This window comes from Diabrotica virgifera, chromosome 2, assembly GCF_917563875.1.
Source record: "Diabrotica virgifera virgifera chromosome 2, PGI_DIABVI_V3a".
Lineage (NCBI taxonomy): Eukaryota > Metazoa > Arthropoda > Insecta > Coleoptera > Chrysomelidae > Diabrotica > Diabrotica virgifera.
This window is the reverse complement of record NC_065444.1, coordinates 265,105,476-265,122,763: the sequence shown is the minus strand read 5'-3', so window position 1 is coordinate 265,122,763 and position 17,288 is coordinate 265,105,476. Positions and strand designations below refer to the sequence as shown.

Sequence of the window (17,288 nt, the reverse complement as noted above, 5' to 3'; positions counted from 1 at the left end):
AATTGCATTTCTCCACACAATTCTATCTTGGGTCATATCAATGTTAATCCCCTTTACCAACATGTCCTGCCTTATCGCCTCCCCCAGGTCTTCTTTGGTCTTCCTCTCCTACTCCTTCACGGAATCTGCACTTCAGCTATTCTCCGTATTGGGTGATCAACGTCTCGACGTTGAACATGACCAAACCATCTTAACCTATGCTCTCTCATTTTGGCATCAATTGGTGCCACACCTAGACTTCCCCTAATATACTCATTTCTAATTTTATCCTTCTTTGTCACTCCACTCATCCATCTAAGCATTCTCATTTCCGCCACATGCATTCGTTGTTCCTCTTTCTTTTTCACTGCCCAACATTCAGTTCCGTACATCATAGCCGGTCTTATGGCTGTTTTATAGAATTTTCCCTTCAGCTTCATTGGAATTTTTCTGTCACACAACACACCACTCGCTTCTTTCCACTTCATCCATCCAGCCCTAATTCTACTGCATGCATCTCCATCTATTTCTCCATTACTCTGTAATACCGATCCTAAGTACTTAAAACTATTGCTTTTCACAATCATTTCACCATCCAAAGATACCATTTTATTTGTAGTAGCTCCATCTTTAAATGAACATTCCAAATACTCTGTTTTTGTCCTACTAAGTTTTAAACCTTTTTCCTCCAGAGCTTGTCTCCACTGTTCCAGTTTTTGTTCTAAGTCTCTTTCACTATTTCCTACTAACACGACATCATCAGCATACATTAAGCACCATGGAGTGTTACCCTGTAGTTTTGCTGTTATCTGGTCCAAAACTAATGAGAATAAATACGGACTAAGCACAGAGCTTTGGTGCAATCCTACTTTCATATGAAATGTATCAGTCTCTCCCACACCTGTCCTAACACTAGTCGTTACTCCCTCATACATATCTCTCACAATCTTTACATATTTACCAGGGACTCCTTTCTTATTGAGTGCCCACCACAGAATCTCTCGAGGAACTCTATCATATGCTTTCTCAAGATCAATGAATACCATATGAGCGTTTGTTTCTTTACTCCTGTATTTTTCCATCAACTGTCTTATAATGAAAACTGCATCTGTTGTTGATCTACCCTGCATAAAGCCAAATTGATTCTCGGATATTTCGGTCTCTTCACGTATCCGTCTGTCAATTACTCTTTCCCATATTTTCATGGTGTGGCTAAGCAGTTTTATAGCCCTGTAGTTTGTACATTGTTGTATATCTCCCTTGTTTTTGTAAACAGGTACCAGTATACTGCTTCTCCATTCGTCTGGCATTTGTCCGACTTCCATAATTCTATTAAATAGACCTGATAGCCACCTTGTTCCTGTCTCTCCCAATGCTCTCCATACTTCCCCAGGAATATCATCTGGTCCTACCGCTTTTCCTTTCTTTATTTTTTGAAGCGCTTGAGCCACTTCCTCGTTGGTTATTTTGGTGACCATTGCTGCTACTGTCTCCGTTGACTCTACAGGCTGTCTGTCAAATTCTTCATTTAATAAGCTGTCAAAGTACTTTCTCCATCTCTTTTTGACATCCCTTTCGTGAACTAGTATTTTATTAATTTCATCTCGGATACATCTAATCTGATTAAAATCTTTTGCTTTCTTTGCTCTCTGTTTGGCTATTTTATATATCTTCGTTTCGCCTTCCCTGGTATCAAGTTGATCGTATAGGTTTGAATACGCTTCTGCTTTGGCTTTTGCTACTGCTACTTTCGCTTCCTTTTTCGCCACCATATAGTTTTGAAGATCTGTGTCGGATCTGGTTTACATACAATATATGTATTTGTAGCTTGTAATAAAAAGGGGAATGTCCATTCTTATGTATTTTTGGTTATATTCTTTATAGTAAGGACATGAGATTTCCATTTAAAAAGTCTGAAGGCCATATCCTTTACGGTTTTACATGTGTATATCTATGAAGCCCTACAACCTCTGCCATACCACGCATTTCAATCTCCATGTTTTTCGATCAGCCCATTCCTAATTCCTTCTCTCCATTCTAATATTGATCTTCCTCTCCTTCTTCTATTCTATGGACCATAGTTTAAGGCTTCTTTTGACCATCGTTCCTCTTTCATTCGCATTACATGTCCGTACTATAAAAGCTGGTTGGATTATATTGTATCTACATTATTATAACACTATTATTATAACAATAAGACAAAAATTAAAACAAACTACACCACTACGGCCAACATACTAACACCAGGAGGAATCAGGCAGGGAGACAGCCTCAGTCCATTTCTATTCAATATGCTATTGGATGAAATAATAGAAGATGTGGAATCGCTACAACTAGGATACAGACTCGGCCACAGTAGAATCAGTATAGTGTGCTATGCGGATGATGCAGCCCTGATTGCAGAGAACGAGGATGACCTACAAAGACAACTTTATCGATTCTATCAAGCATGTCGACGACCAGGGCCGCGCCAAGGCTGTCAAGCGCCCCGGGGCAAGTAATTTTAGGCGCCCCTTTACTCCTCCCTTTGTAAGTAGTTTTTTGCAACTTAGTGAATGGGTATGCGGTATTCGCTCCGTGCGTGACCATGGTGGGGGTTGGGGGTACCTTGAAACGATGCCAGCGTGAGTAGTGGCGATATATTACAATATTGGAGGTATCTTTGTAATGTAATTGTCATCGTTTGTATAACAAATTTTATCAAAAATGGTAAATAAGTGTTCCTATTTATGCTTAACTTTAAATTGTGAGATCCAAAAATGTCAGGTAAAAGCGCTAGATGTCGCGTCAGTCATACACGGAGCGAATATATACAAACTATTTTTTATTTATAATCCATTTACTCACGGTTTTTGCTCTGAACTTTAAAGGACCGCTTTAATGAAATTGAGGAAAGGATTGACATGAAATTTGGCACATACTATTGTGCCGATGTGTGCTTTTTTCCTAGGGTGAGTTCCACCCGTTCTGGGGGGTGCAAAAATATACATATTCAAGAAAGGTCCGAAAGTTGATAAACTGATTAATTCTAAGCAGCTTTTGTTCTATGAAGCTTTTTTCACTAAGTTAATACTTTTCAAATTATTTACTAGTGAACATGTTCATTTTTCAACAAAAAAAAAATAACGTTTTTAGACGGTTATTCGCAAAAAAACCCAGAAAGTAAGTATTTTATAAAAAAAACTATTCTTAGCAAAAATATACCTTCAAAAAATTGGAAAAAATTGTGTAGGTATGCATAAGGTCCGTAGACTCAGTAAAAGCTGTGTTGTAAGATAATGAAAAATAGGTTCTTATTCGTCAAATTCCAAATCAAATATTTCAATGTGAAATAACCAAAAAATGAAGCACTTTTCATGAAAAATTCATCTCAACTTTTTTAAAGTGTTTAAAAACAGCTTTATTTTTGTTTTTAAAAAGTTTCTAGCATCAAAAGTGGGCAAGTTACTACGTTTAAAATAAAGTTGCTTTCTTTTTTTGGGGAAAAATTGTTAAAATCATCCCTTATTATGTATTGTTTTAATTTGTGAAGCGGTAACGACTAATTTTTCACGTTTTTTTTAACAAAAACTTTTGCTTTTTTGCAAAAAATATGCTAGAAACTAAAAAAAACAAAAATTAAGTTTTTTTACACAATGAGTTTTTCCCGAAAAATGCTTCGTTTTTTGGTTATTTCACGTTGAAATATTCGATTTGGAATTTGACGAATATGAACCTATTTTTCATTAGCGACAACTCTACTTCTGCTGAGTCTACATACCTCGGACCTCGTTTTTTTTCACTTTTTCATAAGCTGTATGTTTGATAATAATGTTTTTTTCGATAAAATACTTACTTTTTGAGTTATTTGCGAATAACCGTCTAACAATGTATTTTTTTTGGTGAAAAATGAATATATTTACTCGCTAATACCTCGAAAAGTATTGCCTTACGAAAAAACGCTATAGAACAAAAGTGGCTTAGAATTAGTCAGTTTATCAAATTCCTGATTTATTTTGAACGTATATTTTTCACCCCCGAGCAAGGGTGAAACTCACCCATTGGCCAGGAGCCCACATCGGTACAACATCAGTTTTTTTCTTTGACATGTTAGCTATGTGTATGCTAAATTTCATGTCAATCCAAGGGGTTCTTTAAAATTCGGAGGTTTTGCAATATTTTACTGTGAGTGAATGGACTATATGTGTTAGGAAAATAATATACCGATAAGTTATTATGAATACTACTATAAATATTTAAAAAAAAACAACGATTACACTGTCAGAGAATAAATTTATAGTTCAGTTTAATGAGAGAAATAAGGGTTCGTACACTTATGGGATCAACCTAATACCACAGGTACTAACTGCTACGATTGGTAAGCTTTCAATTTTACAAGATAATAAAATATTACTAATATTTCTGGTAATTTCTGTAAAAATATTTTTTCGGCACCTACCGGCGTCTTTCTAGTATGGCGCCGGGGGCACCGCCCCTCTTTGTCATTATGGACGGCGTGGCCCTGTCGACGACTCAACATGAACATATCCACGCAGAAAACAAAATGCATTACCATTGCGAAAGCCCCACTAGATGCAAGCTCGTGGTAGAGGGAAAACCCATAGAACAGCTAAACCAGTTCAAATATCTAGCTGTAGAGTTATCAAGTTATCATGACCCAGCCAGGGACCTAAGAGGACAAATTAATAAGGCCGCTGTCTTGTCCGGATGTTTGAGAGACGTGGTCTGGAATAACCCATATATGAGAATGGACAGCAAAGTTAGAATTTATAAAACTTGCATCAGACCTGTTATGACCTATGGCATTGAATCAAGAGAAGACACCAATAAAACCAAAAGCATGCTACGAACAGCCGAAATGAAGACACTAAGGGCAATAGCAGGGAAGATAAGAAGAGATAGAATACGAAACAACATCATCAGGGAACAATGTGGCGTGCAAGATGTAGTCAGATGGGGAGAATTGCTCTAGAAGGAAAACCAGCAGGCAAGCGTCCACCGGGCAGACCACCAAAAAGATGGAGAGATAGCTGGCAGTCTACCTCTCAGGAAATACTTCAACGTCATCGACAGATCTACAACAAGTATAAGAAGAAGAAGAGGAAGTTATTATAAATCTTTCTTCCCCATCACTGTCTCTAGGTGTTTAAATTTTTCGCATTTTTTATATCTCTAATCGAAAGTAGTGGGTCTCTTTCATCACCCTTTATTCTAATACATTCCGTTGGGTTTATGTTGATTGTGAGTCCTCAATTTTCGTATTCTTCAGTTAACTTTCGAATCATACACTCCGCGTCATGAAAAAGAGGCCACCTAAAATTTTTAGTATTTTTTAATTTTTACGAATCCTACAAGAAATTGATTGTCATTAGATGTCTGTGTAATGTTCAGGAATATGTTCTAAAGCAGTATGTAATCATTTCTTAAATAATAAATGTCAAAAAAAACTTCTTCCAAAATTATGATTGTATTGGAAAATTAAAAAAAATTAAAATTGTACATTTTTTTTGTTTTCTTTATAAAAATTACAATTAAATCGTGATTATTAACACTCTGTATTACCATCTCTATTGTAAATTACATTCCTCATTAGATTTGGCATTGAATTAATCAAATTCTGGATGTTGTCTTGAGAAAAAGCTTCCCATTCTTCCATGAGCGCCAACCGAAGCTGATCACGATTTATTGGAGCAGGTATTCTGTTTCTTACTCTTCGTATGAATTGGTCCCAAACATGTTCAATCGGGTTTAAATCTGGACTTTGAGCCGGCCGATTTATTTTTGGCACACGACGGTTTCCAGGTATTGTGTTACCATCCTGGCTACGTGAGACCGCGCGTTGTCTTGCATGAAAATAAAGTTTTCGCTTACAAACCCAGCAAAAAACAGTACATGCTCGTCTAGAATTTCGGTAATGTATCGATGAGCATTCAACGCTCCTCTATCGATAAATACGAGATCAGTACGGCCTTCGAATGAAATGCCTGCCTAAAACATTACCGAACCTCCTCCAAAAGCAACACGTGCTCGCCGAAAACAAGCAGCATATCGTTCCCCACGTCTTCTGTAGGTTTTGTTGCAACCACCTGAGCCATAAAGAACCATCCTGGACTCATCACTAAACAAAACATTCTTCCAATCTTCTATCGTCCAATGCTCGTGGTCTCTAGCAAACTGTAGTCGGCGTTGTCGATGTGCTGCTGTTAACAAAGGTCCTGTTGTTGGACTGCGAGCTATTTGACCAAATTCCCTCAACCTTCTTCTCACAGTAGAAGTGCTTAATGTCCACCCGTGAGCATTTTGAAAACGGTTTTGGATTGCTCTAGCCGTAAAGAACCGATTTTGCAAAGAACTGCGTTGTAAAGAACGGTCTTCTCTGGCCGTCGTGATTTTTCTCGGGCCTAATTCTGGTCGTCGTTCGTGAGATCTAGTCTCTACAAATCGTTGGTAAGTTTTTTGGACCATACAACGACTGACTCCAAGCTGTCTGGGCACTTTTCTTTGACTTATCCCATTACCAATCAAAGGAACAATTTGAACAGATCTAGCAAATCTCTCACCCATAGTTTTAATTTAAAAATTGCACAAGTTCACTCTTTGAACAACTGTACACTAGTGAAAGATTTCTGAAAAACAGAATAGCCATATTCCAAGAAAAATAAGGTACAAACAACACGTGCATTATCCGAAGTCTTAAAACTGATATCAATTCTGCTAACTTTTTACCCTTAATTGACCTGTCAGCACCGTTTATCGGTGCCTAAAAGACACTAAAAGTGTTTCTGCATTGTGGAGTTTAGATACAATAGAATAAATTGTATAAACTTAAAGTTATTGAAAAATTCTTATACAATTCTAGGTGGCCTCTTTTTCATGACGCGAGGTGTCATGCATATCTGAGGTTTACGGCGCCACTGTGCCGTAAGGGTTGCTTATACGAAAAAAATGAATAGGACCTAATTTTTAGGGTAAATAGTAGTCTTTAACCTTGTATAATTTTTTTTTAAAAAGATTGCATAGGTAATGAGAAAATCGTAAAATCATGCTCGCCAAGGGATAGGGGTAGTTTCTGCAGTATATTTTCAAAGATACGGGTGGTTTCCGCAGGGATGTTGCAATAACCATATATAGTTTTGAAAAACACTATTGATGAAGCATATGATCATATGGATCAAAAAGCAAAAAAAAAATTTTTTTCAACCTCCCATTTTATTAATTTTGTTTGGCTACAGGGATTGCACTAGGAAATCGCTTTTGGTGTCCATGCATGGATAATAATAACATGCACAAAATTATATATGAAGTATATTAATAAAGGGCATTGTGTGTGAAGGATTCCAAGAAAATCACTTTCTTTATTAATTATTCTTTTTTTTTTTGGTGGTTCCTGGGAAAAAATGGGGGTCCATTATACAAATTTGTAAATAGCACCAGTACATGGGTAATCGTTGAAAGTCTTTTTACTCTAGCATAAAGGGTTCAGATGGTATAAAAAGGGGTTTTTTAAAATGTAACACCCTGTAATTAAAAACACGGCAATTACCCTTAAGAGGATGGGTACGTATTTTCGGCTGCAATGCTATTTAAATGGGGATTCATTTTTTTCGAATCCTGAAAAGTATTTTTGAAAAATATAAACGCAGAATGAAAGATTACGTTATTAGTGAGGGCCGAAAGTCCCGAAAAATATTTTATTCAAAGTAAGCTTTTTATTTTCCAAATCTATCTTTGTCTTACAACGCACTCAGTCGAATAGAATATTGTCAGCATATTGTCAGTAAGACATTGACAATCAGTGACAATTTTAAATATTTGACATGGCATCGGGAATATTTTGAGTTGTTGATTAAATAATATTGATATATAGTGTATTTGACAAATAATTGATTTAAGACGTGAACTTAATAAAAAGTTATTTATTGTGTATTATTTGTGGAAGATCCAAGCAGAGAATACATCAGGATAATAATATATTCTGTGATCCAAGTATTTTGTTGTTAAAGATGTTCAAAATTGTAAGCGTTCCATAGTAACAATATATTATTAAAAAATCATTTTAACACTTTTCCTCTTTTCTCGATTGAGTATTAGTTTTTGTTGTACATATAAATTATTACAATCACTGAATACATAGTTAGTGAAAAAATTATTACATTTATTAACTGAATTAATAATTTGCAATTATACAAATAACAGTTATCCAAGAACATTCAAAAGCCATCTCTTTAAGTTAATGATGACATTTTCAAGTAGAATGACATTCTAGTAATGTTTACATATCCATACCAGTGTGAATTTTACTACAAGTAATTTGCCGTGTAAAGACAGAAAAAGTAGGGACAGCAGTAAAATATTTGCGAATTATATACCCATGGCCTTAAGTGAAACCTATACCAAAAAATCAATCATTTATTTGTGAATAATTGCCGCAGGATTTCTTCTTAATTTCCATTACAGTTAGGGAAGAATATTTTTTTTAAAACATCTTTTTTTAAAAATTGTCAACTTTGGGGCCCAACCCCCACTAAACGGTGGGTGGTGGGTGATAGACATATGCTGTTGGGAAATAAATCGTAGAAAATACAGTCCTCTTCATATTTCTATAAAAGAAATTTTTTGCAAAAGGTACAGGAAGGGCTACGTTCCGCAAAAACCACAAATTACCCCCTTTAAAGGGGTGAAAAGGGGGTTCCGGGGCGAAATTTTTTAAGAAAAAGTTAGTTTCGTAATAAGCACCCCTTGATATACCAGAAAAAAAAATAAAACCGGACTTGTGTCCATTTTGCAAGGTTCTGTTTTCGACACTATTTCGCTCTCTTGAACTTTTCAGAACAGCCCGTGATGCACTTTGGATCGAAACCACATCTCCCTGTCATGTTAGCAAAATTATCAAAAATAATTTGTAAAAGACGCAACAGCGACATCTATAAAAGCAAAAAGAAACCCAAAGATCCGGAGAACGAAAGATTTCTTATACCACGATCAAAGAACAATCTGACCCCAAAAAAAATAAGGAAGGATGAAAATTAGGAAATAGGTAGTTGAAATTGTAAAAGTTTACAATTCTACATCCCCTCTCGAAGATGAAAAAAAATACATTCAAAATAAGACCGGAATTGGATAAAATGACTAATTCTAAACAACTTTTTTTCTATAGAGTTTTTTCACTAAGTTTTAAAGTCAATACTTTTCGAGTTATTTGCGAGTGAATAAGTTCATGTTTAACAAAATACCTAGAACATGTTTTTGGACGGTTTTTCCGAGATAACTCAAAAAGTAAGTATTTTAGCGAAAAAAATATTCTTAGCAAAAATATAACCCATAAAAATTGAAATAAATGGTGTATACATGAGGTCTGTAGACCCAGTAGAAGCAGAGTTGCAGCTAATGAAAAGTAGGTTCTTCTTCGTCAAATTCCAAATCGAATATTTCAATGTGAAATAACCCAAAAACCGAGCACTTTTAGGGGAAAATTTATTTTAACTTTTTTAAAGTGTTTAAAAAAAGGTTTATTTTTGTTTTTTAAAAAAAACTTGTAATATTAAAAATAAGTGAATTAAGCTCAAAATATTGTTGGTCCCTTTTTTTGGTAAAAAAATCGCGAAAATCACCCCCTAATTAACATCACATATAAATTTTAACATTACCACTTCACAAGTTACTTTGTCTATGTATTATTTATATGATCTGTAAGTTTCATCGGTTCAAAGTGCTTCGTTTTGAAAAAGCTGTAGTTAAAATGGCTTGAACGAGTAACTAATCACGAGTTTGGGCAAATTTTGAACAGCCATAGCATAACCAATTTTTGTCTAATAAGAAAACAAAAAATCAAAAATATTCAGAAAAGCAAAACGTACATTTTATTACTCTTTGAGATTTTTGGTATTCCTAATTGTTTTTAAGTTAATTCCATAAACAATTACGATTTTTTTCAAAATAAAAAAAAATGTTTGATTTTAAACCCAATTTTTTTCAAAACTGAGCACTTTGAACCAATGAAACTTATAGATAATATAAACAATACATAAGTAAAGTAATTTATAAAGCGGTAACGATTAATTTTATTTGAGAAGCTAATTAAGGGGTGATTTTCGCCATTTCTTTACCAAAAAATAAAAGGGACCAACAATATTTTGAGCGTAACTCACTTAATTTTAATGTTCAAAAGTTTTTTTAAAAAACAAAAATAAACCTTTTTTTAAACCTACCTTTCATTAGCTGCAACTCTGCTTCTACTGGGTCTACAGACCTCACGCATACACCATATTTTTCAATTTTTTATAAGCTATATTTTTACTAAGAATATTTTTTTCGCTAAAATACTTACTTTTTGAGTTATCTCCGAAAAACCGTCCAAAAACATTTTTTTTTTTTTTTGTTATAAATGAACACATTCACTCGCAAATAACTCGAAAGGTATTGACTTAGTAAAAAAACTCTATAGAACAAAAGTTATTTAGAATTAGTCATTTTATCCAATTCCGGACTTATTTTGAACGTACATATATTTTTTCACCCCCGAGAAAACATTTTTCACCCCAAATTTTCCAATTTGTAAAATGGAGGAGATGTAGAATTGTAAACTTTTTCTTATACAGGGTGTCCAGAAACTCTACCGACAAACGAAGACAAGAGATTCTTCAGATAATTTTAAGATAATTTAACCCAATTCACTTAGTCCGAAAATGCTTCCTAAGGGAGCTAGAGCTCTTTGAAGATGGCGTCTTGTAATTAGTTTTTCTTAAATACCTCCAGAACGCTTCTATTTAGAAAAACAAAAATTGGTACGCGTATTTATCTTCAAGATATAAATCTAATCCATCCATTGCAAATTTCTAGTACCGATCATAGGCGTCCGTTTTGGGTAGGGCAACGGTTATTTTATCGCATAACTTTTTATGTTTACCTTTTATGCATTTCTGGCATTGGATTATTAAATTGTGAAGTATTCTAGTACTAAAAGGTACTCTTGTTTTAAATCGGAAGAACACACCGTTTTCCAGAAAAATCGATTAGAAAATTTTTCGCTTTTTGAATTAAAAAAAAATTTCAAAAAAAAACTGTTTAGAAAGACGAAAACTGGTACATTTATTTATATTCCAGAGGTAAATCGTTTTCTTGATCGAGAGGTAAATCGATTTCATTAATTGCGAATTTCTAGTACTGATCATAGGCGTCCGTTTTGGGTAGGTCAAAAGTTATTATATAGCATAACTTTTTTGTCTTGAATTTTTGAGCATTTTTGACACTAGATTATTAAATTATGAGTACTAAAAGATACTCTTACTTTATATTGGTAAAATACTTCGTTTTATGTTGAAAAGTTCTTTCAATTTTTTTTCAAATTCCAAAAACAAAAAACTTTCAAATCGATTTTTCTATAAAATGGTGTCTTACCGACTTGAAGCAAGAGTTGCTTTTAGTACTAGAATACCTCACAATTTAATAATCCGGTGTCAAAAATGCATAAAAGTTAAGGACAAAAAAGTTATGCGATAAAATACCCGTTGCTCTACCCAAAACGGACGCCTATGACCGGTACTAGAAATTTGCAATGGATGGAATCGATTCATCTCTGAAAAGTAAATACGCATACCAATTTTCGTTTTTCTAAATAGAAGCGTTCTGGAGGTATTTAAGAAAAACTAATTTCATGACGCCATCTTCAAAGAGCTCTAGCTTCCTTAAGAAGCATTTTCGGACTAGGTGAATTGGGTTAAATTGTCTTAAAGTTATCTGAGCCATCTCCTGTCTTCGTTTGTCGGTAGAGTTTCTGGACATCCTGTATAATAACAGACAATTTCAACTACCTATTCAGAAATTTTCATCCTTCCTTTATTTTTTTAGAGGTTGTCGTAATTTTGCGTTCCCTGATCGGGCTATTACACTGGGAAACAAATTCTGGTTACACTTACTTGATTTTCAGTCTATTCTCGTTTTGGAAGATACTCCTAACCTCCCTTCCTCCTGAAGATTCTCCCTCCGAAGTGCTATCGCTCCATTTCCCCACCTTCTTCCCGACACTTTGTTCGTCACTCTTCGCGCCCTCGCGAGCCGCGTTCGACGAAGCATCGGAATCCGAACTTGAGGCCGAATCGTTGCACGAGATGCCTTCGTCGTCTTTATCCGGCGACGTTTCGACCTTTAGAATAGGCCTGCGACCGGCGGGAGCGTTAAACGAGTTAAATTTTTTCAGAGACGATTTCTTCGGAGGAGGTGAGCCGTTTCGATGATGGACTGCCGGAGCTTCGGGAGGGTTTTTCAGGATACTTCGTTTTTCCGAATTGTGCAAGTCTTCTGTGGCTGAAAATTTTTACGTATTATACAAAGAGCAACAGGATTAGTGACGAAAGTTAAAATAAATTATGTAAAGATTTGAATGAATCTACCCAATTTTTTTACAAACTCAGATCGGCTGCAACACCACAAAATATTCGAAAAGAAAACAAGACGGTGGAAGAACTATACTGTCAAATAAAAGACTGTATACAGTCGGAAAAATGAAAGAATGCCCATGAACGATCATATCAAGCACTTATTTTGGATTTGCTGCCTTTTTCTATAAATAACAAACGAGAGAGATAGATTATTAAGTATTTTCTACAAAGCAAAAACGTTATCCAAGACATACGCAGTTACATATTTATAATTGACAGAGTGAGACGGCGATACAATTGTTTAACGAAGTTATATTAATTTAGTAGAACATTTAAACTCACACTTGACTATGTCTGTACTTCTAATGTCATTCTTAGAAAAACATTCAACATGAGTAGAGATAATGATTGTATAAACTACTATTTTGTATTGAAACTGTATGAACTCTATTTGTATTTACACCTAAAGTCTAAATCTTTGTTACAGAAGTTAATCTGGCAGTCAGGTAATGTTTTTGTGGATTATCTAAACGACTTTTATGATTCCGAAAATCCAATAATAAAGTCTAAATGTGTAACAAACAATGTAATCATCTATTTTATATGAACATCAAAGAGATGTCTACAATAGGTGTTATATCTATTCTAAATGAATTTTAAAAATTGATAATCATTGTTGAAATGCAATAATATTGTTAGGTGGGTACCTATACATCTTTTGAAATAAATAATGCATCTGCTATCAGTCGTTTGATATCGATGTTAGTGTCTACAACTAAGCTCCTAAAATTAGATTGAATTACAGTGAAAGTACATAGTGCGAATAAAACGTCCCGAAATCCATTATCAGCTGCAGAACTGCAAGATATTGCTAATAATTTATGGGACTCCGATGATGAAGAATCTCCTGAAGTAGGTGGCATTGAAAGTGACTCTGAAATTGAAGATCATCTTTCGGAAGCAAGTTTTTTTTTTATTTATTAAACACCAATAAGATGCTTAAGGACATTACAATCTGATCAAATAATGTGATCAATGAGCAACTTATTTCTAACCTAAATTACTACTAAAAAACTTAAGACTAAGGACAAACTCGATAGTACCCCCTAGGTTCTGTTAATATATTGCACAAATTTTAACTTGTACCATCGGAAGCAAGTGAAGAGGATGATCAGCAAGTAGTATTGAGTGGCAATGAAGAAGAATGTGTAGCTACAAGTTCCCCGATTTCAGAGTGTGTAATTTTTGAAACTAAGGATTTAATTAACTGGAAGAGTCAACTACAACTGACAGGACGTATGCGATCCTGCGACATAATAAAAAGCAAAGTGCACAAAGTAATGTTTGCCCCTGGTCAAAATGTAGATGATCCTGTTGGTTCCTTTATTTTGTTTGTGGACGAAAAAATTGTGAACAAAATAGTGAAGTGTACAAATAGAGAAGCCGAAAAAGTCCTGGGGATAGGGAACTGGAAATATTGCAACTCTACAGAGCTATATGCCTTTATTTGACTAATACTAACAGCACCTGAGTGCCAACATCCATAATGTAGATATACTTTAGAGTAAGTTTTATGGACCTACTATATTAAAAGCTGCCATGGGTTAAAACGATTCAAAAATTTGATAAGATTAGTTCGATTTGACGATAAGGACACGAGGTCTGAACGAAGAAGGAACGACAAATTAGCAGCAATACGCGATGTGTGGAATCAAGTTAACCAAAACTTGGAGAAGAAAACTATTTACCAGGAAAAAATATAACGGTAGATGAGCAACTTGTTCCGTATCGAGGAAGGTGTCCTTTCAAGGCAGTATATTCAAAGCCAGTTAAGTGTAAGCACCCTCGAGGTAGACCGCATACTATAAGAGCACCTTTTTTAATCTAGACAATTTAAATTTAACTTTAATAAAAAATCAAAAAAGAATATAAGAAATATATGGGTAAATATGAATAGTACCTTCAAGAACAGTGGTGGGCCCAACGGACCCGGGTTGCCCGGTTACGTAAGTAAAATGTGTTGCCCGGATAAGGGTTAAATAATAATTCAGTAAATACTTAGATCAATATATACTGAATATCATTGGAATCTTTTTGTTGTGGACCGATATTTAAAAGAATGAGTTATGACTTTAAAAAACTCCAAACGGAATATAATTTTCCGATGTATTTAGCTCTAAAATTTTCCATATAGCAGAATGAGATAAGCTGTCAAAGACACGTTCGAAATCGACAAAAACCATGTACCTATAAGGGTGTGTTCCATTCAACCGATGGTTCCATTATTACCCTCAAAGTATTGGTATGGTCTATGCAGGAGGATTCTGGTCTAAGCCCGCTTGATCAGCTCGAAATTCAAGTTTTGTTTGTTAATGTTTTCAGTATGATGGTCGTGAACATTTTTTTCTGGCGGTAACCAAAGTTATTCGTCTCCAATTTTTGTATAGTGTGAGGTTGCCCTTTTTTGGAAGCTTGATAATGTTACCTTTTTCCAGCCCGCTGGAATACGGGTTGTTTCCCACGGGTCTATCCCAAAATCCCGACATATTTTTACATTTAATTACATTTCTTGTTTTTTGTTTATGGCCATCTGTTTTTATTTTGTGTTACTAAACAAAAGTATTTACCATTTAATATGAACTAATTTTCTAAATAAAATTTCTAACATGGGTATATGAATTAAATTATTTTTCCACCTACCTCTACCGAAAGTATACTTTTCCGGACCTGATTGTAGGGAGCAAAGTTGTAATTTTTCTCTCTAGGGAGGAAAAGTATTTTTCCTCCCTAGGGAGGAAAAGTAAAAGTGACGTCATGGTATTTCATTCATGAAATATAACTTATTGACGCCTTGCACAATATCTATTTTCTATTACGTAAGTATCTATACATTTTAACGTTTATTTATAAAACACCCTGTATTTTGCAGAATGGTAAAAAACAGTAAATTGTTATTTTGATTTAACAATGTTTACATTAATAATTTGACTTGTATTTGACAGTTGACAGTTATATTGTACCTACTTGTTAGTTTTAGTTCTAATAAATTTTGTTGGTTAGTTACATAAATAAATTAAGTAAAAATAAAAAAAATGACTTGTTATTTGAGGAAGGTGGAAAAACCATATGTATAACATAGGAGTAAAGTGCCTTTTCCTCCCTTCTTAAACAAATAGCTATTTTTTGCCAACATACAGGGTGTCCCGAAAAGATTGGTCATAAATTATATCACACATTATGGGGTCAAAAATAGCTCGATTGACTTAGTACAAAAATGTTCTCATAAAAAAGTTACAGCCCTTTGAAGTTACAAAATGAAAATCGATTTTTTTCAATATATCGAAAACTATTAGAGATTTTTTATTGAAAACGGACATGTATCATTCTTCCTTGTTCCTTGGCAGGAACATCTTAAAACAAAATTTTAGTTAAATTAGTCCATCCCATAAAAATTTTATGGAGGTTTTGTTCCCTTAAACCCCCCCAAACTTTTGTGTACGTTCCAATTAATTCATTATTGTGGTACTATCAGTTAAACACAACGTTTTTAAAACTTTTTTGTCTTTTAGTATTTTTTCGATAAGCCAGTTTTTATCGAGATGCGGCTCTTTTTCAATATATTTAAGTAAAAATTTTATGGGGGTTTTGTTCCTTTAAACCCCCCAAATGTTTGTGTACATTTCAATTAAACTATTATTGTGGTACCATAGTTAAACACAGTGTTTTTAAAACTTTTGCCTCAGTATTTTTTTATAAGTCACCTTTTATCGAGATGTAGCTTCTTTTTCAAAATATACTTAAAAATGTAAATTATAAATAAATTTTCAGATTATTAACAGGTCTCTATAATCGTACTTAACCATATACAAATATGTGGATTCGACAAATATTCAAAATATCTCGATAAACACTGCCTCATCGAAAAAGTACTAAGAGGCAAAAAAGTTTTAAAAACATTGTGTTTAACTAATGGTGCCACAATAAAAATTTAATTGGGACGTACACAAAAGTTTGAGGGGTTTAAGGGAACAAAACCCCATAAACTTTTTATGGCGTGCACAAATTTCACTTTAATTTTTTTTAAGATGTTGCTGCCATAAAAATGTCACAGGTCCATTTTCGATAAAAAATCTCTGAGAGTTTTCGATATATGAAAAAAAATCGATTTTCATTTTGTAACTTGCAAAGGGCTGTAACTTTTTTGTGTGCACTATTGTATCTAGTGAGGTTCAATCAGCCTATTTTGACCCCAGAATCTGTGGTATAATTTATAACCAATCTTTTCGGGACACCCTGTATAGTCCAATAATATATGTATAAATTAACTGTAAATAAATAATTTTTAAAATACATAATAATTAGTACCCGTACTTATTAGTACGTAATAATTTTCAAGTTCAATACTCTATAATATGATTTGGTATTGCATTTGAAAAGGAAACAATAAATATTCAAAATGTAGTGGTCGGAATTTTTACTTATGCGAGGATTGTTGCATGTCGGGATTTTGGTCTGTCGGGATTTTGGGCGCCACCGGTTTCCCACACCTCTCTGATTATGTGGAGCAAAATTTCAGCAGTTAGATGCGGATCAATTTTTAGTATTTCGGCAGCAATGTTGTCGATTCCCGGAGACTTTTTTTAAGATTGGATCTTCTTCATGTACCTCATCCTTTAAGGACATTGGCGATCATCATGGCACATTTTATTATGTCTGCAGCGGTTCTAAAGAGTTCTGTTGTTGTTTTTCCAGTCCACTGCTTTAAATATTTCAACCAGGACGTGCGTTGTCTCCCCGGTTCTCTTTTTCCTTTCACTTTTCCTTTTATAACCAATCGCATCAACTCATATTTTTCATTTCTTAGTATCTGACCAAAGTAGCTCATTTTTCTTTCCTTCATGGTGTTAAGTATTTCTTTTGCTTGAGAGAGAG

General features: G+C 34.3%; 1 protein-coding gene across 7 annotated transcripts in view; it reads right to left on the bottom strand.

Annotated features, from left to right (window-relative positions):
- LOC126880622 (supervillin-like) overlaps positions 1–17,288 on the bottom strand; it is a 668,543-nt gene that overhangs the window by 248,666 nt on the left and 402,589 nt on the right. For 5 of the 7 annotated variants that reach the window (XR_007696656.1, XM_050644630.1, XM_050644628.1 and 2 more), the window contains one exon: positions 11,895–12,282. Coding sequence is in view for 6 of the 7 variants with exons in the window: in XM_050644630.1 (XP_050500587.1) it covers positions 11,895–12,282 (388 nt within the window). In the remaining variant the exon portion in view is untranslated. The remainder of the gene's footprint in view (positions 1–11,894; positions 12,283–17,288) is intronic. The other 2 variants (XM_050644629.1, XM_050644633.1) reach the window with 1 other exon arrangement.